Source organism: Panthera uncia, chromosome B1 (assembly GCF_023721935.1).
Source record: "Panthera uncia isolate 11264 chromosome B1, Puncia_PCG_1.0, whole genome shotgun sequence".
In the NCBI taxonomy this organism is placed as follows: domain Eukaryota; kingdom Metazoa; phylum Chordata; class Mammalia; order Carnivora; family Felidae; genus Panthera; species Panthera uncia.
In genome coordinates this window covers 60,853,980-60,881,178 of record NC_064811.1, presented here as the reverse complement: position 1 = coordinate 60,881,178, position 27,199 = coordinate 60,853,980, and the positions used below count along the sequence as shown (strand labels likewise).

The 27,199-nt window shown below is 42.1% G+C and overlaps 1 protein-coding gene across 1 annotated transcript in view; it reads right to left on the bottom strand.

Annotated features, from left to right (window-relative positions):
- LOC125922377 (PDZ and LIM domain protein 2-like) overlaps positions 1-27,199 on the bottom strand; it is a 258,336-nt gene that overhangs the window by 99,116 nt on the left and 132,021 nt on the right. Inside the window, exon 3 of the mRNA XM_049630034.1 lies at positions 17,849-18,263. Coding sequence (XP_049485991.1) covers positions 17,849-18,263 — 415 coding nt within the window. The remainder of the gene's footprint in view (positions 1-17,848; positions 18,264-27,199) is intronic.

Here is a 27,199-nt window from a genome sequence, read left to right as displayed (position 1 = left end):
TACCCATATGCCCCTATAGCATTTATTGGACTCCTGCCAGCTACCCAGTACAATACTTTGTATGTAATTTAATGCATATGTATGAAATTAGTAACCGGGTAACTCTGTAGGTAGAGCTTTTCCCCCCCATTTTCCTGGTAAACAGATTCAGAGTGATTACCTTGCATTATGTGAGTATGCAGCAAAGTCAGGAGCAAGCAGGGTATTTCAAAATACTTGTTTGTTTAAAACATAGTGCATTGTGCCTTTAACAAATTTTTAGAAATTTGAAATGATAAAGAATACTTCTGCACCTAAAATTGCATTATTAGAAAGAAATTTAACTATAGCTATTAGAATTGCTACCAATGTCTTTAAAGATACATCCAGAAAACAAGGATTTTTCCATCTGTTTAAAGCCTACATCTTTTCCTTGTTTTTTTTTTTTCTTTGCCCTGGGATTTATGCCACTGAAAATACATTTTTCCCTTTTTCATCAATTCCACTAGATTTTCCCTATAGGTGTCACTTAGCTGAAGTGCACAGTGATCTCAACCACTTGGGCAGTTCCTTTTGACCATTTCTTTATTACTTCTTCCTTTTGCTATTTATATCTTAAATAGGATAATTATAATTTTTTTTTACCCATGTCAGAGGGACGGGTCACACTTACTCGCTCTCTGACAGCATATTAGTAGTTTAAAGGGATATGGAATAGCTAAAGGGATACAGAATATGGGGCTACAGTGCCAGTCAAATTCAAATCTAATTTATTTTTTCCAACTTTCCTTAGGATCTCTGTAATAGGAATTATTCTCTCCCACTGATGTGTAATAAAATGGTTCTTGAAAATCTCTCTTCTGGGCTGACGATCACTGACACACGGTTGTTCTCTGGGTAAATTTCCACTCTTGTTTTTCAGTAAAGTTGCCATCAAAGCCATCATTTCCCCTGCTGTGTCCACATTGTTAAAGTCAGGGTGAAATAGAACCAGTCTATCCTCCTCTAGCAAGTTCTTCACATGTACCCCCATACTGAAACTCATCAACATAGGGCTTTTACAGCCAACGTTGTAAACGAGGATATTTAAATCTTCTACAATGTTGTAGAAGAGGGTATTTAAATCAAAACCAGTTTAATGTTTACTATTAAGGCTTCGTTCAGCACTGAATTAAATGTGCACCTATTTGCCCCTTGAGGAATTCAGTCCAAAAGTCACATTAGATTGATTTTCACATGTTAGAGATGAAATTACCTTAGACATCAACTAGTTCACATTTTTGGTTTTATAGACGAGTAAATCCCTAACTTTATGGACACAAATAATTAGTCATTTATTCAAACTTCTATCTAGAATGAATAGAATATAATTCCCAGATCTCTTTCTCTGAGTACAATATCACTTTTGTCTCACAAAACTTACAACTGCAGTGTTTCTGCACCTCCTTCTTCTCCCCTGTCCATACTGCTTTAGGTGGCTATGATTTCAAAAGTTACTGACACTAACCTCGATCTTTGAAAAACAGTGATCTCTAAAATTTCCAAGGCATTCCTCACACGGATGATTCTCACTTTAACATTTTAACAAGAAAATTCAGACTCTGAAGAGATCATTCTGATCAACCGCTTTGTTTACTGAAATAACACACAGTCAGTTTAGATGCTGACAAGATGGTAAGTAGGAGGCATATACTTAAATGATAAAGCTCAAAAGCAATCATGTGTCTTCACTTAGGAAATAAAATTGAAAAACCAAAGCTGTAAAATCATCTCCACCTATTTGTGCTCAGCATTTTAATTCTATCCTGCTTTAGGGACAATAAAAATATGTCAGCAATTTGACACTTATGTCACATTTGATATAGTATATATTTGATATCCATATCCCTTAGAGCAGTTATCCACACTCCCTAGTACTACAGGCGAGAAGGGTTGAAAGCATCCTCTTCTAAGGCAATCAGAAGCTCAAATTCTAATATTTGGCCCCTGTTGCCTGAAGACTGGAATGTATTTGAGCCTTAGGATTTTATTCCAGTATTTCATATGGTGTTACTGTACAGAAAGTCACAGGATTCAGTTATAAATTAATACATCACAGTCCTTTAAAGATTTCAAAGTATGCATTTTTCAAAGATAACTGTCTCAAGGAACTCAAGATGATCAACGTCAGGTGCATATACACCATGTTGGATTTGGGCAAGCTGCAGTGGGCTCATCTATAGTCTCCTGCTTAGTACAAACACGGAATAATAAAATATGATGTGATATGATAATGATGACAGCAAAAATAACACAGATTGAGCACTTTGTGTTAGTTACTTGCATTAGCTCGTTTAATCCTCATAATCATCCTCTGAAGAAAATACTATTATCCTTATTTTGAAGATGAAAAAAAAAAAAAAAGACTTCAAAGTTCAGTGGTCTCAGAGAGTCAGTGCCAGAGCCAGGATCTGAATGCAAGCCATCCGGCTTCAGACTCTCCCCTTTCACTCTTACATCATGTTTGTGCAGTGAGTTTTATTTATTTATTTATTTATTTATTTATTTATTCATTCATTCATTCATTCATTCAATTATATCAATTTATTTATTTTTGAGAGAGAGAGTGCCATCGGGGAAGGGGCAGAGAGAGAGAGAGAGAGAGAGAGAGAGAGGGAATCCCAAGCAGGGTCAGCACAGAGCCCAACCCTTTGCAGGGCTCCATCTCACGAGCTGTGAGCTCATGACCCGAATGAGAGTCAGACACTTACACGACTCAGCCACCCAGGCGTCTCTGTGCAGTGAGTTCTACTGAAGTATCTGAAGATGTACTAACATTCATCATAATGAAAAGTAATTTGATTTCCTACAGACTAAGAGAGATTTGACTTTAAAACTATTTCCTATAAATAAATTTATGTATTGTAGTCAATTTTACTCTTGCCTCCTATTTCCCAATACACGTCCATTAGTAAGCCCCAGACCTGGGTAATCTTTCAGAGATAAAGCAAAAGCTTTCCACAGAGAGTAAATCAAAAAACTGACATGGCTATCGCAGTCACTTGTCATGAATTTATATATTTTTAAAGTGTTCAATAAGGCACAATAAGGCATACCAAAATGTGGGTTAATCTTACAATTAAACTTGTAAGATATAAATACATAATACCTGGGAGAGAAGTCCTTTGTCCAACTTTTCCCTTTTGAGATAACATGGTTATCTGTAGGGCTTTGTAATTTTCTTTTAGTTGTTATTAGAACCGTATGAGTTTTTTGCATCATGAGCAGTACTTACAACAGGAATTGGGTTGGAAAGTACTCAATAAATAGTTTGTGAAAGAACAACAATCAAAGAGGACAGAGAAGAAAAAACAAAAGGAAGTTTCTGTGCCCACCCCTGGATGGCTTCACACGTGGCAAGCATTTGAAAAGCCACCTTTCCTTTCCTTAAAGGAGAGCACTGAAATGTGAAGGCATTTCCTCACCTCTCTCCTCTACTCCACCCTTTATGACCACAAAACAGCTGTGTGTCCACAGAGTGATAAACCAACCAGTTTGAAAAGTGAATGTTTTAGTCAGCCTGGTTGTTGTTTTCTCCCACCCACAATCGCCCCTGCCACTGGCCCGATGGCTTGGGGACTGAATTGCCTGACGATGTGAGAGTTATGTACAAAGAGGACAGCCCAGTCTGAGCCTAAAAGAAGGTATAGCAGTTTTTTCCCCTATATGAACTGAGGAAAATAATTTCAATTCTCAGAAAGCAATGAGAAGGCTTATCTCTTGCTGAAAGAGACAGTCCAAACAGCCATCAGTTAACTCAGGGTTTCTCAGCCAGTTGATCCAGACAAGCCTTTGTTATGTGGACCATCCTGTGCAGCGTGAGCTGTTCAGTAGCATCCCTGACCACTGTCCGCTGGAGGCCGGTAGCACACCCCCTCGGCTGTGGCGACCAAAAGTGTCTTCAGATTTTGTTAAATGTCCCCTGGGGGATAAGATCACCTCAGTTGAGGACTACTGGTTTAAATTTTTAACTGTCACTGAATTTTCTTCTTTCTCTTTTATAGCAAACAATTATGGATGGCTAATTTTTTAAAGAAATGTTCATTTGTTTATTTTAAGAGAGACAAGGAGGGAGAGAGAGAGAGAGAGAAAGAGCAGGGGAGGGGCAGAGAGAGAAGGAGGGAGAGAATCTCAAGGGGGCTCTGTGCTGTCAGCACTAAGACCGACACGGGGCTCGATCTAACCAACCGTGAGATCATGACACGAACCGAAATCAAGAGTTGGACATACAACTGGCTGAGCCACCCAGGTGCCCTGGATGGCTAATTTGAAACATTTTGAAATCTTTTTCATTTCTTACTCAAAGGCATAACAGATTTCAGAGTAGTATGGAAAACAGACTTTCCACTTTTCTCTGTTTGATTTTCAGACTCAGTTTGATCCTCGTGTTGCTTCACAAGGATTCGGGGGCAACCAAGAACAATAATACTTCATGCTTAAACACGGAGTTCTTATCCTAGGCCCTTTAACAATATTAACTCCTGAATTCTCATTATTTCTCTTTTTGCAGGAGAGATAGAAGGACACTAGTTGTTTGTTTTCAATTCCAGAGCGGCATAAAAACATTTTCAATCTGTAAAAGCATAAATGAAGGCACTTACGAAAACATCACACCTGTGGGCAATGAAAACTGGCGGTACCAACGGGGACATTCCAGAACAATGACCAAAGTTACAGTCGCCAATGTCTTATCGAGACTATTTCTTGATAAGAAAGTTAAGCACATTTTCCTTGGGTGCAACCGGCCGCTGAAGCCTCATGCTGGGAGTTAACGATAAATATTCTTTGTTGAATTATTAAATGTAATACCAAGTGTAGCTTCAGTAGCCTGAAGCTGGTCATGTGAAAGCCAAAAGTACCAGAGTTCTCTGCATTCTTTCTAGTGGTTTCTATAGTATAATGGTGTGCTCCTTTAGCCTGAATATAATTAGCCCGATATCCCAAGGCATGTCGGGAAGGAGCAATCAGTGTATGTCACCTGCCCTCTGACTCACATGGCATCATGGCACCTCTTGCTCCTGGGGCCAATTCATGAAGAAGGCAACATGGCGTGTAGTCTCTACCTAACAGATGCAGGCCCAAGAACTAATTAAAGTCTGCAAAATCAAATTGTATCTTTTCTTAATGTATGAAATCGGCATTAAAAAAAGAACAACAGCGGGGCACCTGGGTGGCTCAGTCGGTTAAGTGTCTGACTACAGCTCAGGTCACAATCTCGTGTGGTCCGTGAGTTCAAGCCCCATGTCAGGTTCTTTGCCGACAGCTCAGAGCCTGGAGCCTGCTTCAGATTCTGTGTCTCCCTCTCTCTGCCCCTCTGCCACTCACACTCTGTCTCCCTCTGTCTCTCAAAAATGAATAAATATTTTAAAAAAATAAACAAAACAAGAACAACAGCAACAACGGCCACCTCTACCACCACCACATAGCCAGACCCTATGCCAAGCCCTCCACTTTCATTGTCCCTTAACCTTCATAACAGCACTGTGAGGTAGGTCATATTCCCTCCCCCCCCATGCTGTAGATGAGGTTCACAGAGATGTGTCCTGCCCCAATCGATAGAAGGTGATGAACTTGGAATTCAAACCCAGAAACCATTCATCTCCAAAGCCTGAGGTACTCTACCATCATGGGAAGCACGGGGGGACAGAAAGAATGCCGCTGGAATGTCTGCCATCAGAAACAAAAGAAACAAAACCCTGCTTTCTCCAGAAGAATGGGAAAAGGTTTGGGGCTCTCTAGGCTTCTATCATTTTACTCTTGAAAGCAAGAATAAGGGTGACGAACTAGCTATCTACAGCTGGGCATTACTCTGTGTCTGTCTTGAAAGGACTGATGGTCTACGGCAGGAGGTTTTGTTGTACTTGGACGGGGTAGTGACAATTTCTTTTAATATCAATTGCTCATTCTCTGAAGGGGCACAGCTCAAGATCAGGGTGTTTTTCCTCTGTCTCAACTACTCAAGCTACTATTGAAGCCTTCCTTTTAATCTTTAACCATAATGCTTATATAAGGAACTTTTTATTGTTATTCAATCAGTAACACCTTACCAAACTCTATGTCAAAGTTCTTGGGTTTATCAGTCTTTGCGGGGAAGCTATAACCTCCCATTGAGGTGCTGAAGCTAAAAACCAGGGAATCATCCTAACCGCCTCTCTCTCCCTCACCCAAAGAGCCAACCTGTCATCAAGTCTTCCTGTTCTACCTTCTGGATATCGAATCCACCCACTCTTCTTGCCCCACCATAGCCTACGTGAATGCTCACCTGGACCAGTCCTCTCTCACTAGTTTTTTTTTTTTTCCCTCCAGAATTGCCATCTTCCAAAATGCAGCCAGAATGGTCTTTCTCAAACACAGATCTGATTTTTGTCGCTGGTCTGCCTTTTAAATCCTTCATTAGCTCCCCATTACCTTCAGGATCCTGTTCAAACTCAAGGGCATCCTCACATATGCTCCCCAAAGAATACCAAATACATTCAGACAGGGCTACCCCCAGCCCACGTGGCACCTTGCGCAAATCAGACAAAACAACTTCTTTTCCAGGTGGTTGCCGCTGCTCCAGGGGGCAGGGCCTGGGCTGGATTACAGCTCTGCTCCCACCCCATCTCTGCCTCTCTTTCAGTAGGTCACAAGCAGACAGTCGGACCCACAGCCCTGCCTTGAGGATCTGCTCAAGTACCTCTTTGTTTACTTTGTCTAGAAGCCTTTCCTTACCCACTAAATCCATCTACCTAACTCCTATTCTCCCCTCTGGAAAACAAGACCCTCATCTTCCTACAAGAAGCTTTCACCTATTCTACACCACCAGAAAAATTCTAGGCTACCATGGCATGCCTGTTATGGATTTTCTTGTCTATTCCTCCCCACCCCGAGATGCTGCATTCTGTGAAAGCGAGGATGCTGTCTTTCAGACCTGCATGCCTGTAAAGCCTAGCACAGTGCCTAGGTTGGTGCAGACCAACGGTTCTGAATGTCAAATGTGCAGACCAGCAGTTCTGAACATCAAATGAACGATGCCTCCTCCTCCCAGCTACTTAGTCTTGTCACCGTGTAAGACCCCCAGCCACTTGAAGATTAGGCCATGAAGTCTGCTTCCTCAAATTACATAATCCCTACTAAAGAACAAGAAGGCAGATCTCATTTAGTAATTATTTCATTAGCCTATGATTAAGAAGAACAAACATCTTGGATTTCAACTTTTTGTCCACTTCTGACAGTTCGCTAATACACCTGTCATTGACTATTTAGTCCTTCACTGGATCCTGCTTCTTTCTTTAGTTTTCCCTTCCCTCTCCCAGACTTGTTCTACTTAACATCCAGCCAGATAGGGGGGTGCATGGGAATCTGTGGTACTCTCTACTTTCACAAATGTTTGGACATTTTCGTAATAAAAAAATAAATATTAAAAAATAAAGAGTTAGGGCAGCTGGGTGGCTCAGTTGGTTAAGTGTCCGACTTCGGCTCAGGTAGTGATCTCACAGCTCTTGAGTTTGAGCCCTGCATCGGGCTCTGTGCTGACAGCTCAGATCCTGGAGCCTGCTTCGGATTCTGTGTCTCCCTCTCTCTCTGCCCCTACCCCACTCATTCTCTCCCTCTCTCTTTCTCTCTCTCAAAAATAAACATTAAAAAAAAAGAAAAACTACTTACCCATACTCATTGAACCACAGGCTTGACTCTTACATTTCTGCCTTTCTTGGGATTTTCCTTATCAGTCCTCCTTGGTTCTCCCAATTGCCATCAGGGGCAGGTCACACTGATTTCATTTATGACTTCACTCAGCAACCCTAGTCTCCTCCCCCTCAAATCTCTCACTATTTCGCTCCTGATTCAAACCCAGAATTCTCTCTCTTCTCCTATTTAAATTAGGCCAAAGGGAGTGGAGCCACCAGACTTTAACTCCCTGTCAAAGGCACTTATATATCTGAAATCTAACCATTTTGCTTATGAAAAATATACTTTTCAATTGGATACAGAGCCATTTTAGGAAGGACCGGGCAGGGCTATCATGTGTTTTTGCCTGAGACAAATGATATTGTCTCCTTGCTCGCAACTATTCTAGGAGAACATGGCCCTGCCCAAGCCTTCACTGAAGGGATGAGGCTGGACCAGCTCGCCCCTGGCTACCAGTTTGTTGCCCATGGTGCTTGGAACTGGAGCCCAGAGGCTGAGTTAACCAGGTGAAGAAAGCTCAAGATCTGTGAGGGAATCTGGAGTAGAATCCAGCGATAGCTCTGTGGTGAGCCAGGGCCACACATAAGCCCATATGAAGAACAGAAACCCACAAGTCTGAGAACATGCATCAGACAGCATTTTGTTGCTATTATTGAAAGCGATACAAGTGACATTGGACCCACAAAGAAATTGAAGCACAAATGGGAACTTCTTGGGAAGGGCATGAATGGAGGTGGCCTCAGGGATTAAAAACTATTGTCAGCTTTTCCCTTCCCCTATCAGGTACCACTGCTGTGTGTGTGTGTGTGTGTCCCCATCATATATATATATATATATATATATATATATATATATAACTTTTTCTATAGAAATAGGATTCTTAAGTGTGTGTGTGTGCACGCGCACGCCCTTCTTCCTCACAGACATAATTCTGTTTCAATTGCAATATCAGATGACCATGTATTCAGGAAGGTGGATCCTTCCATAGCCCCAAGAGATAAATCATTCTTGATCTACACCAATCATGGCATTCTGACTTCATTGCCAGTTATTAGTCTATTCATGGGCATAGGACAAAACCCTAGCTAATGAGATCTGACTCAAAGAAAAGTTTGCAGGAGGGATTTTGGAAAAGCATTCTTCATTCTTGATAAAATACACAAAACTGAGACTCCTTCCTGCCCTTGGACAAAATTGTGAGTATATGATGCCTGGAGCTGCAGCAGCCATCTTGTAATCATGAGGGGGCAAATCTGGGGATGAAAATCATCATGCTAAAGATGGTAGAATGGAAAGAGATGAGCCTGGAGCCTTGACGACATCACTATGCCATTTGATTAACCGTGGAACCACGTTTTCCAGGAAGCTAGTCTGTAAGAAGAATAATGGAACTGATGTTTAAAGTCAACTAAAATGAGGGACTATGCAATCCAGTGAGAAAGTGAATAGCTGCCTACTTGCTAAATCACAACAAACGCTAATGGTTAGTGTTCTCTTACCACGTGTCAGGCAGTGTTCCAAGTGCCTTAGACATATGGTCTCATTTAACCTACACAACAATGCAACAAATAGATACTTTCATTATTTCCTACTTTTCAGGTGACTTGATAAGGTCCAGAAATATCCAAGGTCCAGACTTATCCAAGGTCACAAACTCAGCAATGCCAAGGTGGGAACTCACACTAGGCTTCTGACTCCTTCTGACTGAATCATTTGGTTAAATCTGAAGAGTTCCTGGCTTCCTACAATTGGATTTCCATAAGCTTCTTTCATATCTGTGCAAAGAACCCCTTTTTTAAAAAATTTTTTTAATGTTTTATTCTTGAGAGAGAGAGACAGAGCAAAAGCAGGGGAGGGGCAGAGAGAGAGGGAGACAGAATCCAAAGCAGGCTCCAGGCTCTGAGCTGTCAGCACAGAGCCCAACGCAGGGCTCAGACTCACTGCAAGGTCATGACCTGAGATGAGTTGGACGCCCAACCGACTGAGCCACCCAGGCACCCCCAAAGAATCTTTTTTTAATCTGAGCTGGTATGAGTGGGTTTATGTTCACTATACCCAAATATTCCCTGGCATTGGCACTGGCACTGGCATTGGCCAGACTCAGGCTTTCTTTCTCCACCCCATAATAAGTCTGTGAGTCTCAATATCCATATGTTAGATGCACTGAGTCCAAATCCCGCATTAAAACTCTGAGTCAGGGGAATTCATGGTTCCCTGGTTTGTTCCCTCCCCAATTCTCACGTGGCAGGTGTGTCTGAGGGCACAACTTTTTGGGGGAGCGCACTTTTATGGGCACTATTTCCAGTGGGATGTGACTACTAAAATGTCAATGGACACCTGACAAGGGATGCAACTGTTGATGCTGGTTCAAATAACTGCCCTATTAAACCCTTACGTCTAATTGTATCTGTTTTGTAACCTCAAAATTTTTGTGTTAAGTGACAGCCCACAATCACATATGTCTGTGTAGCTCCGTGCGATCAGGAAGGCATTTCTATGGCCTTCCTACTGTTTATTCATGTCACACCCTCACTCCCTCACTCATTCAACAAATATTTGAGTATCTGCCATGCCCCAGGTACTATGCTAGGCACTGGGTATCAACAGGTTACATTCTCTGCCCTCACAGAGGGCAAAAAAGTGTAATGATATGCCAGATCACTTGTTTCTCTAATCCACAGGACAGCCACGACAAATGAAAAAAGGCACACAGGACCAGACAGAACATTTTGTGGGCATATCCAATGTAGGAGTTAAGAGTGCAGACCCTGCCGGCGGACTGCCTGGGTTCAGTCACAGCTCTGTCACTGTGTGACCTTGGATAGATTAGTTACTGAACTGGTTATATCAATTATATAACGGTTAAGTGGGGATTAAAAGTGTAGCTTTGTTCATAGGGTAGTTATGACAGCATTTTAATAAATCATGTAGAACAGAACAAGTATAATACAAGTGTCCGTTCAATAGAAAAAATGAGCTGTAGCCTGTTCCACCCACTGATCATAACTTAGCAACTTTGCAGCAAGCAGTAGTGCTATGACAACATGCTAACCTCAGAATCTGCAAATGAAACATAGCATGGTCAGCCCCGGGGAGGACCGGGACTCCAGACACCAGGACCAGGGCACTGCTGCAGGAGTCTGACTAGCCTGGCCACCCCTTACCAAAGTAAAATAGAGCTTCTACAACCAGTTGTTTCTTGCTCTCAGAATCCCCACACTAAGATGTTGGTGAAAGAGAATTTGGGGTGCCTGGGTGCTCAGTCAGTTAAGCATCCAACTCAATTTTGGCTCAGGTCATAATCTCACGGTTGGTGGGATCAAGCCTCACAGCAGGCTCTGTGTTGACAGCACAGAGCCTGCTTGGGATTCTCTCTCTCCCTCTCTCTCTGCCCCTCCCCCACTCATGCTCTGTCCCTCTCTCTCTCTGTCCCTCAAAAATGAATGTTAAAAAAAATTTTTTTTAAAGAGAGAATGTAAGGTGACTTTGCTGCAGAGTTCAGTTTTCAATAAGCAGATCTTAGAAGAAAGGAGAACCACAAATTTGGAAGAAATTTTTGAAGTCAAGCTGGAGTCCAAATGTTGGACAACCCCTCTGACCGTTGGTTACCCATCCTCTCCTGGAACATTTCCATTGATGAGAATGTACATTTTTAGAGAGCCTTTCTCTTTATTTCTCATCAAGTTGCCATCAAGTTTTTTCTTTAATTGTTTCCAAACCATTTATTTTGGTTCTGGAGCAAGGATAACCCCAATTCTAAATGGTGGTCTTCAAATGCCTGGAGAAAAGGTTTCCCTCTTTTCTAATTTCTGAGCTAGTCATCACTTGACGTGAGTTATGACCCATATCCTTCAAGTTCAAAGGAGGAAACCAATAGAATCTAGACACTCAAAGGTGTGTCCGGGAAGGTTATTTTGAGAGAGGGTTCTTGAACTGCCTTTGAAATCCAATCTTGCTTCTGGGCTCTGGAGAGAAGGAAAAGACCCTGATTCCTCATTTTTATTATATCTGCAATACATTACTTCTCTCCTCAAATCCTGTGGCCTAGAGAAGGGTATTGACATCAAAACTCAAACATGAGTACAATAGCATATGAATTCAGTGGAATTCAATAGGATTTTGTAGCTGAAACTTAAGCCAAATGTCTCAAAATACACCTGTCCTTGGCGAGTATGGACTTTGTACTTTCATAATAGAAACAATGGTTTGGCTGAAACAAGGCCAAGTTTTATTTTTTATTTATTTATTTTTTTAAGGCCAATTTTTAAAAAGTACACTTTTCCCTCTATATGTGTGAAGATATAGAAATGGGACCTTTTTAGGTGATAGAATTGAATACTTAGGGAGCCAAGCTTGAGAGTTTAATTCTCTTAAGAACAATCGGTTTTGATCTGAACAAAGCTGTCTTCTGTGTGCTCACATCATCCTGTATTTAAATCCCAGGTAGCAGTAATAATAAACAAATGGACAATTGCTAACCATTATGGAAAATTTTCTATGTCATTGGCACTGTGCTAAAGGCTTTACACAAATGATTTCATTGAAACCTGTCAACAGAACAGCTCAGTGAAGTAAGTCATAGGGTTCATTCAGAGGAAAAGCCAAATGCCTTCTGGTGGCCCAGAAGGCCTTGACCTCTGTCCCTCCTTACACTGGCTTCTCCTCTTCCTCACAGAAGTCCTTTATACTTTTCTCCCAGGGCCTTTGCACCTGCTGTTCTCTCTGTTTCCAGTGCTCTTCCCCAGCTCACCATAAGCCTCGTTCTCTCCCCTCCTTCAAGCCTTCTTTCAAATGTCACCTTGGTGGGGTCTTCTCCAACATCCCTCTAAGAAACGGCAATATCCCTCTCTGCCATGATATGCCTATCATATATCACACTTCCCTGCTTTATGTGTTTCCATGAAAGTTATCATTTTATAATCTTCAACACGAGTCACATATTTGGGGGTTTGTTACCTGTCTCCCTTGACCAGAACGTGTGCAAAAATTTTTGTCTACATTTGTTCATGACCCTAAACCCAGCATCTAGAGGTAAAGCTGGCACGTGGTAGGTACTCCATAAATATTTACTGGTTAAATTTTTTACATGGGGCAATAGGCACAGAGAGGGTAAGTGGTCTGGCTTTTTATAGAAAGAAAGACTTCTTAGGAACCCACAGTCCAGATGTCCATATCCATTTCCTTTGACCATCAGGGGCAGTACCTCAGATATGAATAATACTTCATGAGTCGAAACACACACCATCAATCAAGAATATAAAGAAGTGTTTTACGTATGTTCTATATTCAAGAATGGCGTATATGTACGCCTGTTGGAATATCTTGTGACTCCCCTGGGACATTTTACTTGGTAAGACTGGAAGGAAATTTTAAAACGTCAAACTGAAAATGGAAGAGGATATAAAGTTCTCATGAAAATATTTTCACAGGGTTGTACAACAGCAAGAGTGACGGCCTGTAATACTCCTTCATAAATGCCATTCACATTCAAGGATTGTTTCCCCGAGTGCCTTTTATGTGATTACATTTAACCTTCCACACAATGCAGAAATCCAATTGGCAGATGAGTAACATGCTCTAAGAGGTTGCTTACCTTCCTAACATAGCCCCATAAGTGCCAGAACTTGGGATAGAATTCTCTTGTCTCTATCTGGTGTACCTGCCCCTGTATAAACAGCTGCTGGTTAGGCTTCAGGTGTTCATCATTTTCTGGACTCTCCTATCTGGAGGAACAAACTTGGTTTTTGTAGATGGCTAATTTAATGCCTCATCAATTGAAAAATAACAAACGACAGACACTACTTCCCCTCTGTCTTTTTTAAAGGGCTACTGTTAACACAGATTCAAGAGACTCATATTGGAACACACATATGGTCACAGGAAAAGTAGCACCTTTGTCTGAAGTTCATTTCACTAACTAAACAGCCAGGCTTATAAAGCTCACGTTATTACAGAGGGAAAAATGCAGCTGCCGACAGGGTCGTTAAATGCAACAAACACCAGGAAAATCTCAAAACACCGACCACTTTTTTCTGAACCATATTTTTGCCAATTTTTTCTCCACGGCTTTGGAAACTTGTTTCCATCTCTACCCTTTTTCCAAAAAGAATTCTACCGTAGGCAAAATTCCAAAAAAAAAAAAAAAAAAAAATTAAGACCTCAAAACCAAGTACAAATTGCTCATTTAAAGAGCAGGAATTAAGGACGTGGGGGCTTTTCTTCCTTAAAAGCTCATCATTCTGTAGAAAGAATCCGAATCCTGTCCTGATTCTTCGTGAGCAATGGAGCAGTTTTGGGTTTTGTGTTAGTTAATTTTAATTAAAAAAAAGGGGGGGCACCACTCTTGAGAAGCTGTTGCTACGAGACTTCCTGAGCCTCAACAGATGGCCACAGAGCGGTTCTCAGCCCTGAGCTCTGGGCTGTGAAGCCCTTCACTCAGGCATACCATTAACATTCCTGAAATACCTTTGGAGGCGATGCGGGCCAGCGCCCTCAGACTGGCTCACCCGCAGCTCCTGGGCTGGCCTCCCTTGTCAAGGGGCCCAGGCTGAAATCTGTTGTAAACGAATGATCAGGCCTCTCTAGGAAAAGGCCAGAGCAGAGAGGTTGCTGTCCTTCTCTGTTAAGCTTTGGACAAACATTAACAACAAATCCCTGGGGTCGTGAGTTGTTTGGGTGAGCACGTGGGCACACATACATGTGCACAAATACATGTACACATGTGTGCACATGCACATGCACGCACACTACCCCCCATGTCCCATTCACTTCCTTGTTTGTAAGCCCCTGACCCCCTCTCCCAGCCACAGAGTGATCCAGTTAAGACAGCAGCATAGTTTTGGACTGAAGCATTTTTAGTGCCCAGACAGAACTGCTGAGAGGTTTAGGGCTTTCTGATTTCTCTTTTGACAGAAAGACAGAAAAGGAAGGTGCAGCGCATAGGATTTGAGTTTCTACATCCTCACTAGTTTCTTGGTGCTATTGGACAAGTCATTCCCTTTCATCACCTTTCTCTCTCTTCCCAACTGCCATGATGATACTGACCTACATGCATCAGATGGAGGGATTAATGAGGCGTGTTTAATAAACAACCTAGAAACCACTGCATAAATATCAGGTCAGTAAGACCAGCCTCCACTGCTGCCAGGGAAAAGATAAGGCAGGGACTTGGGAGACCGGACCTCGGGGTCCGAGTGCCGGGACCACCCCCCTGAAGGGCTGGTCTGGAATGCTGACCACAGTTATTGGAGGAAAAGGTCTCCTGGTAGCTTTATTGGTCACTGAGGAGCTTTGGTACTTGGAAAAAAACAAGGATTCTAAACAGCCATAGCTTTTCAGGGTGGGGCTCATTTAAATTCTATCCCCAGAGCTGTCGCTTTAAAACCGGGTCTGGACTGTACAAGAAAAGTCCTACTTAAAGTATCTGATGCCAGTGCTCACTGGATCACTTGACAGAACATCAGAGCAGTCCCGAGTTTCAGTTCACAGAAGTTTTTTAAAAGCTTTTTGCCCAATGATATCAGATGATAAGCTACAAATACCACACGGTCTCCATCATTTGACATTTATTTTTTAGTCCTGTCTGCCCAACTAAGAGGCCTGACACTGCTTAAGCTCCTGCCTTCCAAAACCATCCATTTGTCCTGAGGAATGGTCTCCCCTTTGTCTCCCAAATGTGAACATTAGGATTGCTGGAAAGGTGTTTTTTGTTTTTTGGGGTTTTTTTAATGTGCCTTTTAGAGGTTTGGCCTAACAAGGAAGGCCATTTTTTTTCCTATTAACCAGCTACCTATAGAGGAGTAGACATGAAAAGCTGCTTCTTTTTCCATGTGTCTGGAGCTAAGGACCCAGCTTGTTTGTCTGTCGCTGTGGCCACAGCACATTGAGCAAAGGGAACTTTCACCCAGCTGTTCTGGCTTCTGAGCTCACAGGCCTGCCCAGCTTAGCAAAGTCAGGGGCAAAAGGCTGAGATCAGGGCCATTCAGAGGGAGGGAGGGAGGGAGAGAACAAGAGGGGGAGGGAGAGAGGTGGCTGACGTAGGCAGCTTTCATTTGCATAACTGAATGTTTCAAGCAGAGCCAATGGGACACACAATGTGTGTCTGGGAGGGGGAGGCTGAGTGTGCTCTATTATGTCCCATTGTGTGTTGTCCACAACACCAGAAGGGACCTTCACCATGCTGCACTGGAGGGAGTCAGGCAGGCATTCCACAGTTGTAGAAGGGATACTTTTAAAAATTGTCACCGGAGAAAAAATGAATTTAAGGTAGTAATTCCCTGTCCCAATCTAACTCTCTAACGCTATTGTTCTTGGGATGAAATGTATGCGTGTGTGTCTTAACAACTGTGTTAAATTACATTTTTGGGGGTCCCCTAATACTGTGCAGATACGTAAAATGGCTTTCTATGTGAATGTGAAATGTGAGGTTTCCATGACTTCATTTTTAACCAGAAATAAAGAAGTTTTTCGACTAACTCTGTCTGCCTGTCTGTACCTTTTTAAATCACTGGGGTTTTTATGAATAGTGTTTTGTGGGGATTTTTTTAAAGATCATGATTAGAGCTAAGATAATATTTGTCTTCCTCCATACAAAAATGACTTGTCCTTGCCCCAGGAAATCATCTTTGGTTTATACACACTCTAGGTTGTAATTCCTAAGGGAAGGTAGATTTTTGAAATTTAAATCGATGCTGAATACACAATATTTATTTAGCTTTCCAACATCCATTTCTCCTTTAACTCCCTCGACATTTATAAATTTACTTGGCATCTACCTCTGCCTACCAACCAATCTAATTTTTCAATTATCATCAATCACCTGTGCTATTTGCACAAACATAATATTTAAAATGGGGTGACCACACCCCACCCCATGGGTAATGTTATTCTTGATGCTTTCATTCACCAAAGCAGTCATTTTTAGTACTTATATTCAGTATTACTACTGTGCTGAATGTATTAGAGGAAAGTGTTTTTAGAAAAACAAGGTAGCTAACAGATGAGAAAGATGGAAATTTCCAACTGGCTACAAACATGGTAAGAAAAAGACATATTTCAGGATAATTGACATAGCTTGCGAGGGAATGGTTTCTGAATGCTTGTCTGCTTTTCCACCACCTCTATCTGTACTCTCCATTATTGTTTACTACTTGAACAAATCATTCTGAGTTGGTGAATTAAGAAAGCTTTGTTTCATGGACGGTGTTTATATCTTTGGAGTTAATACAGTGGGAAAAGTAGTCTCAGAACCTCTTTGGATTTATAAATGGACCTTCACCCACTTGTAGAAATTTCTTATTAAAAATATCAAAATCAAAGGGAAAATCACTTCCTCCCTATCACAACAAAACAGGCCAGGGGGTAAACACTAGTCCCAAGCCACTAGTCTTTTTGCCAACCTTGAATTAGTAAACCCGAGCATTATTACATGTATGCTGATAGCTGCCCAAGAGGGGAGACAGGATGGTCCCTGAAGTATCTGTCAATCAACTTACAAGGCAAATGAAATCAGAACAGACCTTAATATTCGTAAGCATGTCACTGTTGCTCGAATTTAGGTGCTTGAATTTAGAAACTGCCTTTTTCTCAAACATCAGGATGGGCGAAGAGAGCCAAGCAATACAATCAAACCCCTCACGGAAGTGAAATTCACTAATTCTACCTTGTTGAACAAACCTTAGAAAGAAAAACTGCTTTCGTTATCGCAAAAGGAAAAGTTAAAGACAGCCTTAAAAATAAGTGGTAATTAGAATCAGATTATAAATTCTGGGGTTGCATAATTGAAAGGAGCCAAGATACTCAAACTGACTTTATCTTATTGTATGAGCTGGCATGTGTATTTGCTGGCCTTAATTAAAAGTTACTTTATTCTATCATCACTTGGGCTTCTCATCAAATAGGAAGGAGTGCACAGTGAGATGTCAACTGCCTGCAAGGGTCACAACAACTTGTCGAGTACCCCCTCTCCCCATTTAGATCTTTATTTATGCCTTCGGATCACTTTGCCAACACATCTGACAGCCGAATAACATAGTGATTTCACCATAGAGGTCTAAACTAAACAACGACCCTGCCTCTTTCATTTACCTTCCCAATACTGGCATTTCTGTCAAGATCAATGTAGAAATAATGTCGAGAAATATCTGGTTTAAAATGGACTTACCTTAAGGACGTCTAGGCCGGCAGGTCCGTTGTCCTCAGTTATCTGTTGAACACCTCTGTCCAGCATGACACTGGGCCATGCTGGCCTGCCAAGGGGGCTCAGTGGCTTGGGGGAAGGTGACCTAGAGGCACGATTCTGGCACAGAAAGAAGCCACGGGCACCAGCCCCAGGAAGGCCAGAGCTAAGACACAGGTGTTTGACACCACCGAGGCACCTCTGCTCGGAACCTGCAATCAAACGGCTGCCCTGATTAGGCAAGTACAAAAGGCAGTTCAGATTACTACCCTCCTCCCAACCAATCGCCAGCCAGCCTGCCTGACAGCAGCAGGCCCCCTGTCGTAAGGGGAAGTACACGCGGCCAGAACCTGAGAACCGGTTTCTACGGCGGCGGCCAGGTCCCGCGTGCGCTCCCGCCCTGCACGCTGGAGAAGCTGTTTGTCAGACTGTTGTAAGGAGAGCTTATGGTAACTGGCAAGCCATCTCCTGCCCTTCCCCAAAGAGTGTCTCTCCAGGTCCTTTGACCCATAAACACCACGCACCCTGAGTACAAAGTGAAGGTAAGGAAGAATGAATGGCTTTGGTAGCTTTAACCACTGAGTGGCCCTGTCTGCTCCCTCCCTCCCCTTGCGATTCTCCACTAGGGTTTCTCTGCAGCTGCATAAGTTCAATTTTTAATTAGTTATGCTTTGTGCAAGCAACAGTTTCTCATAGAAACTAGGAGAAGGCAAGGGAGAATCAAATAAGAAGAAAAATCTTTCCACAGCTCTTGTGTCCAGCAATAAAATTCAATATTGTAAAAATCACCTCCGACAGAAAAATGTACAAACACAGTGCTTATAAAGCAAAACAATGACATTACAGCACTGCGTTTTAAAATTCAGCACAAGTGAAGTGCCGTAGAGTTCACCTTTGTGGATGGAGTCCTAACAGGTTTCCTAAACTACAACCAGCTAAAGGAATTTTGCTTAAATCTATCATCTGAGCCTCTGAGGTCACAATCCTTTGCAGCTGTATGGAGAAGTAGTGCTTGATTCAAGTTTTGGTATTTGCCCCAGACTGTACGGGTCAGCTTAACAGTAACCATAGACACAAAGAGACAGAAAAGGAATAGCGCACACAGAAAAAGCCAGTCTTCAAGTGTGTCTGAGTGCGCGGGTATGTAAATGCATTTTCATCAGTTTACAGCTGCTGTGGTGGGAAAAAACAAATTATAGGATCCACAGCTAATCTGTGAACCTTGCTAAAAACTTGTAAGAAGACTTTTAATTTTTTAGGTGAGGAAAAAAAGAAGAGGGAAAGGGAGCATGCCCCCAGATATCTGCTCGCGCGTGCACACGCGCGTGCACACACACACACACATTCAAACAACAGAAGTCTGAAATCACAGAAAGCATTACAGTCTAAATACAGTAGTAATCTCCATTCCCGACACCAAGAAAGTCTAAAGAATCCCTGAAGGTGTTGCTACATTTCAAAGGTGAGACTAATTTTATTTAAAGGCAGTTCCTGTATTAACAAGAAGGGCTGTCTCTCCAGACTGTTCCACTTGAATTCCAGAGCTATTTATGTATCTATACTGTGAATTCTAAGGAAATAGGATTGAGGCAAGTGCAAGATGGGAACAGTGGTCAGGATGGGGCAGAAAATCATCTTGCAGAAGACAGACATCCCACTGGATCACGTACCACATGCGTTCTTCCCAAAGTCGCCAGCTATCCTTTTAAGAAGGCAAAATCCTTACCCCGGTTTTGTTTTCCTCCCCTACTCTATAACCTCCCCAAACACCACAACTGAATTGCACCTCCTTCCGTCCTAGGCTACCCCCACCAAGCCAGAGGTCAAGAGCAGCCGGGCCACAAAATTCATTTTGAATGTGTCAAATTTAATGACCTCCTGCCGCTGACCAGGAGCTTGCCTCCGCAGCACAGAATGACAACTGGCTACTCTTGACATCTGTCTATCACAATCACCCATCTAATATGGGAATGCCCTTCCCTCAAATGGCAGAACACTCAACAATGGTTTAAATGAGCCAGATGTCTCCTCCCTCTTCATTTCACCAGGGTTTTCCTTCTAGTCCTGCTCTGCCCAACCCCAGCTCACTTCAAACCCACTCTCCTCTAACTTCGCTGTGGCAACATCCTCAACAGATTAGCGGCTCCGGGGAACTGTGGACATTGTGCAAGTTCTTCATGGCTGCTTTGTTACATTAGAAGAGAAGATTTCTCCATGTGGTTCTTTACAGAAGCTAAAACAAGCAGGCAAGTAAAAGAAACAATTATTACTGAAGCACTGAATCACCTGCCTTTTCACAAATTATGAGATGAATAAGGGAATTGCTGTTCTATTTACAAAGAATGGAAACCTATGTAGTACTAGACTGAACCACGTTAAACTGTTGATATTTGACCACTTTTGGTCTACTGCAATAGCAATTTCATGTGAGCCAACCTGTAGTTGAACTACAGCTAAGTACTACACAACTAGTCGATAGTTACTATGTTGCATTCTCTAATCATCACCACAATTCCATAAATACTATAATTATTGTTACAGCTTCACAGATGAAGAAACGGGGGGCTTGGGGAGGTTGAGGAATATGTTGAAAATGCCCAGCTCGCAAGCAGCCGAGCTGGGATTCACACTGTGGCAACGTGACTTTTCAGAGCCCATGCTCTGAACCACCAACCTCCGCAAAGGAGAATCTGAATTCTGATTTTGGTATTCACTTAGCTTCGTGACCCTGGACCAGTTACTAAACTTCTCCAAGCCTCCGTGTCCTCTCCTTGGAAATAGGACTGATAATAGAATCCATCTGATGTGAGGACCAAACACAATAATTAATGTAAGTGAAGCACTTAGCACGGTGTCTGGCCCTCGGGAAGAGCTCAAATGTTACCTAATAGCAGTGGTATGGGCGGGATGATCACTCTCCCACCTGCCCCAGGACCAGAAGGGAGACAGCACACGGTGTGTCCCCATTACCCTTTGCCATGGTCCGGTGGCCACTCATGGGCAGAAAGACAGTGGAGTCTGGGGTCCTCCGGTCTGGAAGTGACACCCGTCATAGTCAGCACACATTACTTCGGCGTGTAGGAAGTTCTTCACACAAAAGCGTACACCAGCTCCCCCTCGTTTAGAAGAGAGAGCACCCACGCCAGGCCGTCCCCTCACAGACGCCCCTGGTAAAGTCTGCTCTCAGCCCCGTCTTCTATTTCCTGCTTACTCTACTTCAGATTTCTGTTGAGAATCTGAAACCCTTTCACAAACACCTTAGACTTCTCATTCATTTCCTACCTCGCTTCTTTGGCAATCAGCGGTACAGGGTTATGCAATCCGTGTTTGAAGACACATTGATGGTCTAATCTAGAAGCAGTGCTATGGAACCCAGAAGCGGAGGTTGGGCTCTCACTTCTGGTTCTGCCACTGACCTGCTAAGTGACCTTGAACAAGCCACTTATCGTCTCTGGGCTCTAGTCCTCACTCTAATCCTAAGGACATCACTAAGTGTCCTTCCAGTACTAATGTCTGCGGTAAAGAGAGAATAAAAGAATACTAGATGAGATTTTAAAGGAATATGGGATTTTTATTTTTCCTTTTCTCTAAAAGCTAGTATATCTACTCAGGGACATCCTATTTTCTTCTGTTTACCTTTTTAAAAACAAGCCCACAGGCAGGAGAGTTTTATGTTACTCTTGATAACTCAAGATAGAGCCTTGATCTTAGAATGCCAGATTTCCACTGGTATTTTTCCTTAATGATTTGCACATGTCCCTGTGGGGTGCTATTTGCGGTTAGAAATGGGGATCTGTGGAGAAAAAGCCTCACAACATAAAGTAGAAAATGTGGTTTCCTTACTTATTTTCAATTTCTTTTTGGCTATGAATCATAGTTACACTGTTCTCCAGAAGTGTAAGTTAGACTCATCCATGTGTAAGGTATTTGATTGCCTGGCACTTAGCTGCCAGGCCTTATATTTTTATGATATGCTCCAGAGCTCAAAGTACTTTTTACAGAGTATGCTTTCATTTCTATATTATTTTATTTTTAATCTTTTAATTTGAGCACAGCTGACACACAATGTTACCTTAGTTTCAGGTGTACAACCTAGTGATTCAACTTCTCTCTATGTTGTGCTACACAGAGTATGTTTTTAAAAATTAAAAGCTTGTCCTCAATACTCCCGGGAGGAATTGAAAGAATTTTATGAATGGAGGCGATAGAAACAATCTCTTGGCCTCTGGCCTGCTTTCTTTTCACAGAGCACTCACCACCTTCTAACATACTGTATAACTTATATACATATCGTATGTATTGTTCATTTCCTCTGCTCACAGAATGTCAGCTTTGCAAGGGGAGAGACATTTGCTTTAATCGTGGCTGACTCCTAAGCATCTAGAGCAATGACTGACATATAGTGTATATTCAATAAATAAATTAAACTTTATAAAGTCACATAAATAATTCAAGTAGAACCCTGTATATCTCACTTTTAGAAGTCACACTCTTTCAGGGTGCCTGGACGGCTCAGTTGGTTAAGCGTCTGACTTTGGCTCAGGTCATGATCTCACAGGTTGTGGGTTCGAGCCCCACAGTGGGCTCTGTGTGACAGCTCAGAACCTGGAGCCTGCTTCAGATTCTGTGTCTCCCTCTCTCGCTGCCCCTCCCCTGCTCGTGCTCTGTCTCTCTCTCTCTCTCTCTCTCTCTCTCTCAAAAATAAATAAACATTGAAAAAAACTTCTTAAAAAAAAAGGAACTCACAGTTTCATTAGAAGGAAGAGTAGGTCACACTGGCAAGGATAATTACGATGACCAAGGTGATGATGATGCATGAGGCAAAAAAAGTAAACTTTTGTGGAGTTCAGAATTAGTTAAGCTCAACTCTGCAAGTTCCCACATAGAAGTTGCAGGCTAAAAGAAAACTGGGCAGGGAGCCTAAAAAGAAACTTAATAAGCTCAGTTTCTCTTTTCTAGCCCATTTTTGTTTAATTTCATGGGAAATTATCTTTGCTGGAGAACTCCATGCGTGTCTAAAGGAGTCAGCTCCTTGAGGACACTTTAAGGAAAGCGGACACGCCCCCAGCTGAGCCACGCTCACTTTGTACTTAAACATTTTTTATCCCAGTCTGACCGCACACCAACATCAAGGTTGATGAGATCATGCCTGTAGGCCTCTGAGAGTCATAAAAGATGTCAGTTAAGTCCAAAGTATTAATACACAATATCTTCCCGGTATAGTAATTGTAGGACAGACATAAACCAGAAATCAGAAGGCATGACATTTTTTCACTGCTGGTCTTAATCATGCGAGTCACACTTTTCAATTTAAATTCTGAATCTCTTGTGCTCCCTTTGACCTTAGGGTCTAACACGCCACAGGAACATATCAGTCCTGTTCATTTTTCTCTCTTCCCATTCTCTGGTTCTTTGGGGAAACCTAGGTATTTACTCACAAGAATGTTAGTGGCCAGAAGGTAGCAAGGCACGGCCTTAAGCTCAGTCACACCTTCAAAGTCCCAACACCCCAGATAGGGAACCCCAAGTGAACATTTAGTGCTAAGAATAACAGGTAGAGGAATTACATTTGGGTTCACATTTTACCGTTGGGATGAAAAGAATTCAGAAGAAACAGCATTGTAGAACACAAATGACAGCATTATTGATGAGTCGTTTCAAGTTCTAGGAAAATTACACAGCTAACGTAAAAAATGAATGAGGTGTAAAGGTAACAGCAAATATCAGTTACATTTACATACTTACATATGTACTTAGTTTATCAGCAGGGTGCTTACTATGTATCAGGAAGGATACTAAGTACTTTACATATTTTGTTTTAACTTCCAACAACCCTACATGGAAAGTACTATTATTATAATACCTACATTAGAGCTAAAGCGTCTCAGGCACAGAGAGTAAAAATTTGCTCAAGGCGGGGCACCTGGGTGGCTCAGCTGGTTGAGCCTCTGACCTCCGCTCAGATCATGATCTCCGGGTTTGTGAGCTTGAGCCCCGCATCGGGCTCTGTGCTGACAGCTCAGAGCCTGGAGCCTGCTTCGGATTCTGTGCCTCCCTCTCTTTCTGCCCCTCCCCTGCTTATGCTCTGTCGCTCTCTGTCTCAAAAATAAATTAAAATTTAAAAAAAAATTTTTTTTTTACTTGTCCAAGATCACAGAAGTAGCAAGTGGTGGTAACAGGATTTGAACCCAGGCAACCTGACTTGAGAATATATGCACTTACACACTACTGTATATGTTAGACTCGTTATGACTTAGAAACGCGATGTGTACAATGTTTAGGAATTTGGGACGTTTTTCCAGCCAGCAGATTTCTCCTTAGGGAGAATATGCCATACCACCCCCAGCCAGATATCAGCAGAGAAGATCAGTTCAATGGCGCCAGCCAGCAGTAACGAGAGAGGCTGTCAAGCAATTAGCCTGACGATAATTTGGTATAATAAAACCGGCTTCAAATCATAATTTAAACAGACAGTGTGGAGAACATTTTCCCTTTCTCTTTCCCTATCCTCCATCTTGTGCCATAGTACAAAGAGGCAGTTTGGATCACAGCGAGGCTAGTGAACCCACATGCCTTGAAACGAAATGTGACAGGAGACACACAGGAGCAGGCGGCAGTCAGCACCTTATGTAGGGGTTTTCACTCACTTGGCAAACATTTCATGAGGGCTCACCAGAGTGGGCACTGGAGAGGTCAGAAAGAGCAAGACGCCATAATTCCCTGCCTTAGTTTAGTATTAGAAAGTGTCAACCATCCCTCTCCTGGAAAAGACTCAGTCTGGACAAGGGGCTGGAGATGGAAAAAGATAGCTAGCCAACCTGGGTTTGGGTACCAGGCTGGCAAACTCAAATGCCTACTGGGTCAGGCAGAGTAAATGGGCAAAATGGCGGGTGTAAGATCATAGGAAGCTGTGGGGCCCCACCTCACCCGAAATGGGTACACAGAGTTCCAAGCCACTACTTCCAGATCAGATGTTTTGCCAGAAGACAGAAAGCCAGATTCTTACGTAAAACATTCAGATTTTGAACACAGATGAAACAAACGTTTGAAGGCCAAATATTTCCACAACATGTAGTTTTCAAATTCTGCCAAAGAACTTAATTAAATTCACTGAGTAGCATTTTAAAAATAAATTTGCTTTCATAGTAGATTTGGAACATGTAGACCTTCTGACCCTTATGGACCCCTCATTCAAATCATTTTTAAAATTTGTATTAAGATGTGTAGCATAGACATAGCATAGGTTGTGTAACATGCACTAATCTTATGTAAATGGTAAAAATGATAGTGAATATTTCCAGCTTCTGCATAAGGTTCCTTCTAGAATTTTCCAGCCCTCCACTTTTGACTTCCATCATTAACTTGTTTTGCCTGTTATTGCCTTGTTCAAATCTTAATCACAAGAAATTGATAACAGATTTAGTTGCTTCAGGTCTGAACAAAATAAAATTGGATTTAAACAAATGAAGGTACAACCAAAAAGAATCATGGTAAACCCAAATCAAGGAGTCCACTAACTTAGCCAAGGGCTTCTTAAAGTTCCACACATCTAGGGGCGCCTGGGTGGCTCAGTCAGCTAAGCATCCGACTTCGGCTCAGGTCATGATCTCACGGTCTGTGAGTTCGAGCCCTGCATCAGGCTCTGTGCTGACAGCTCGGAGCCTGGAGCCTGCTTCAGATTCTGTGTCTCCCTCTCTCTCTGCCCCTCCCCTGTTCATGCTGTCTCTCTCTGTCTCAAAAATAAATAAACATTAAAAAAAAATTAGAAAAAAAATTTAGAAAAAAAAAAGTTTCACACATCTATTCTTTCCAATACCTAGCATTTTCTATGTGAATACCATATGCCAAGTATGTACTTGTCACTCTGTACAGAGTATCTCATTTAAGAATTACAAAAATCCTCTGAGATACAATTGAGAAAAAATCTATACCTACTGTACAGCTAAAGAAAACCAGACTTGCAGTAGGTTCTGAGCTAGATCCATGGCCAGTACAAAGGCAGGGCTGTTACAAAGCCCAGGTATTTATCCATCGGACTACACAGCCTCCCTTAAAATTAGTAAATGGTGTATTTTCTTAACTCTTCCCTGAGAGTGTGATACACTCCAATTCTTAACCAGGAGCATAATGAACCTTATTCAGTTTCGAATCTGACTAGGAATTCATGCTTCACATTATAAAGATTGGTAATGGTTGTAGAGGTATTGAAAGCCAATGTTTATCATGTAGGTCCCACATGTTTTACTGACCGAGTGAGCCAGGAACCCCACAGATACTTTTATTTTTAAAACAACTGAATGAACACAGTAAGTAAATATGTATGTGTATATATAATGTGTGTGTATTATACATTGTGTGTGTGTGTGTGTGTGTGTGTGTGTGTGTGAGCTACCTTTTATTAGCATATGTCCTACCTAGCTTTATTTACCTAATTTCCTGGGACTCATGAGAACAGTGTCTTGTACAAATGTAGTCCTGAGACAGGAGGCAGATTTGGATGTTTAAAGATTTTTCTCTTGGGAAATTTGTGCAGCATGGAAATGGGATTAGAACTTCCTATAAGAGGGGCTTCCTGGTGATGACTGGACTGCAAAGGAATTGCAGAGAACTTGTTTTGAAGCTGTGTTCTGCGTAGCAGACTCATTGTTTTCACTTAGGAGCGGTTCTCATTAGTTTTTTAACAATATTGAGAAAACGTGAACTGTTTATAGCAAAGAATATTATTTTACTGGGTGCGCAACTCACGTATATATTTTTGGGAGGTGGGCAGGCATCGAAAGCCCCGTCATCTGCCAATACCAACTGTTCATGGCTGCCTGTAGAGAAGGCAGGCTTATTCACCTGAAACCAAGTGATTGGAAGAGTAGAACAGTAAGAGGACTTACGAGGCCTTCTATTCAAACCAGTGGACAGAGCTACCAGGCCCTTCCCAGTGGCTCATCCTTTCGGCAAATGGGAAGAAGTTGAAGGCTTGCCAATACTTTTTAGCTACACGGATATAGGCCACTAGGGATTCATTTACGCCCAACGCATTTTAGCCTCAGATATGCAAAAATTTCAAGTATATGTTACTTTTTATCTCAATAGCCACACTGAGAGCAACTATCCTGTTTGACTCGCTTCTTCCTACATTTTAGGTAGCTCAGAAACTCAAGTAAGATCTGGTAAAACACCCAGATTTCCCCAGAGCATCTGTTCCAAAATTTACATCTGAACTCTCAGATCCAGGATTATGTTCCATGGGCAACCTGCTGAGTTAGCCTCGCGACCTTTCCTCAAATCAATACCTGTTAAGCCATTTTTAACCCACGACTTTAATTTTTGCTTTAGTCATGG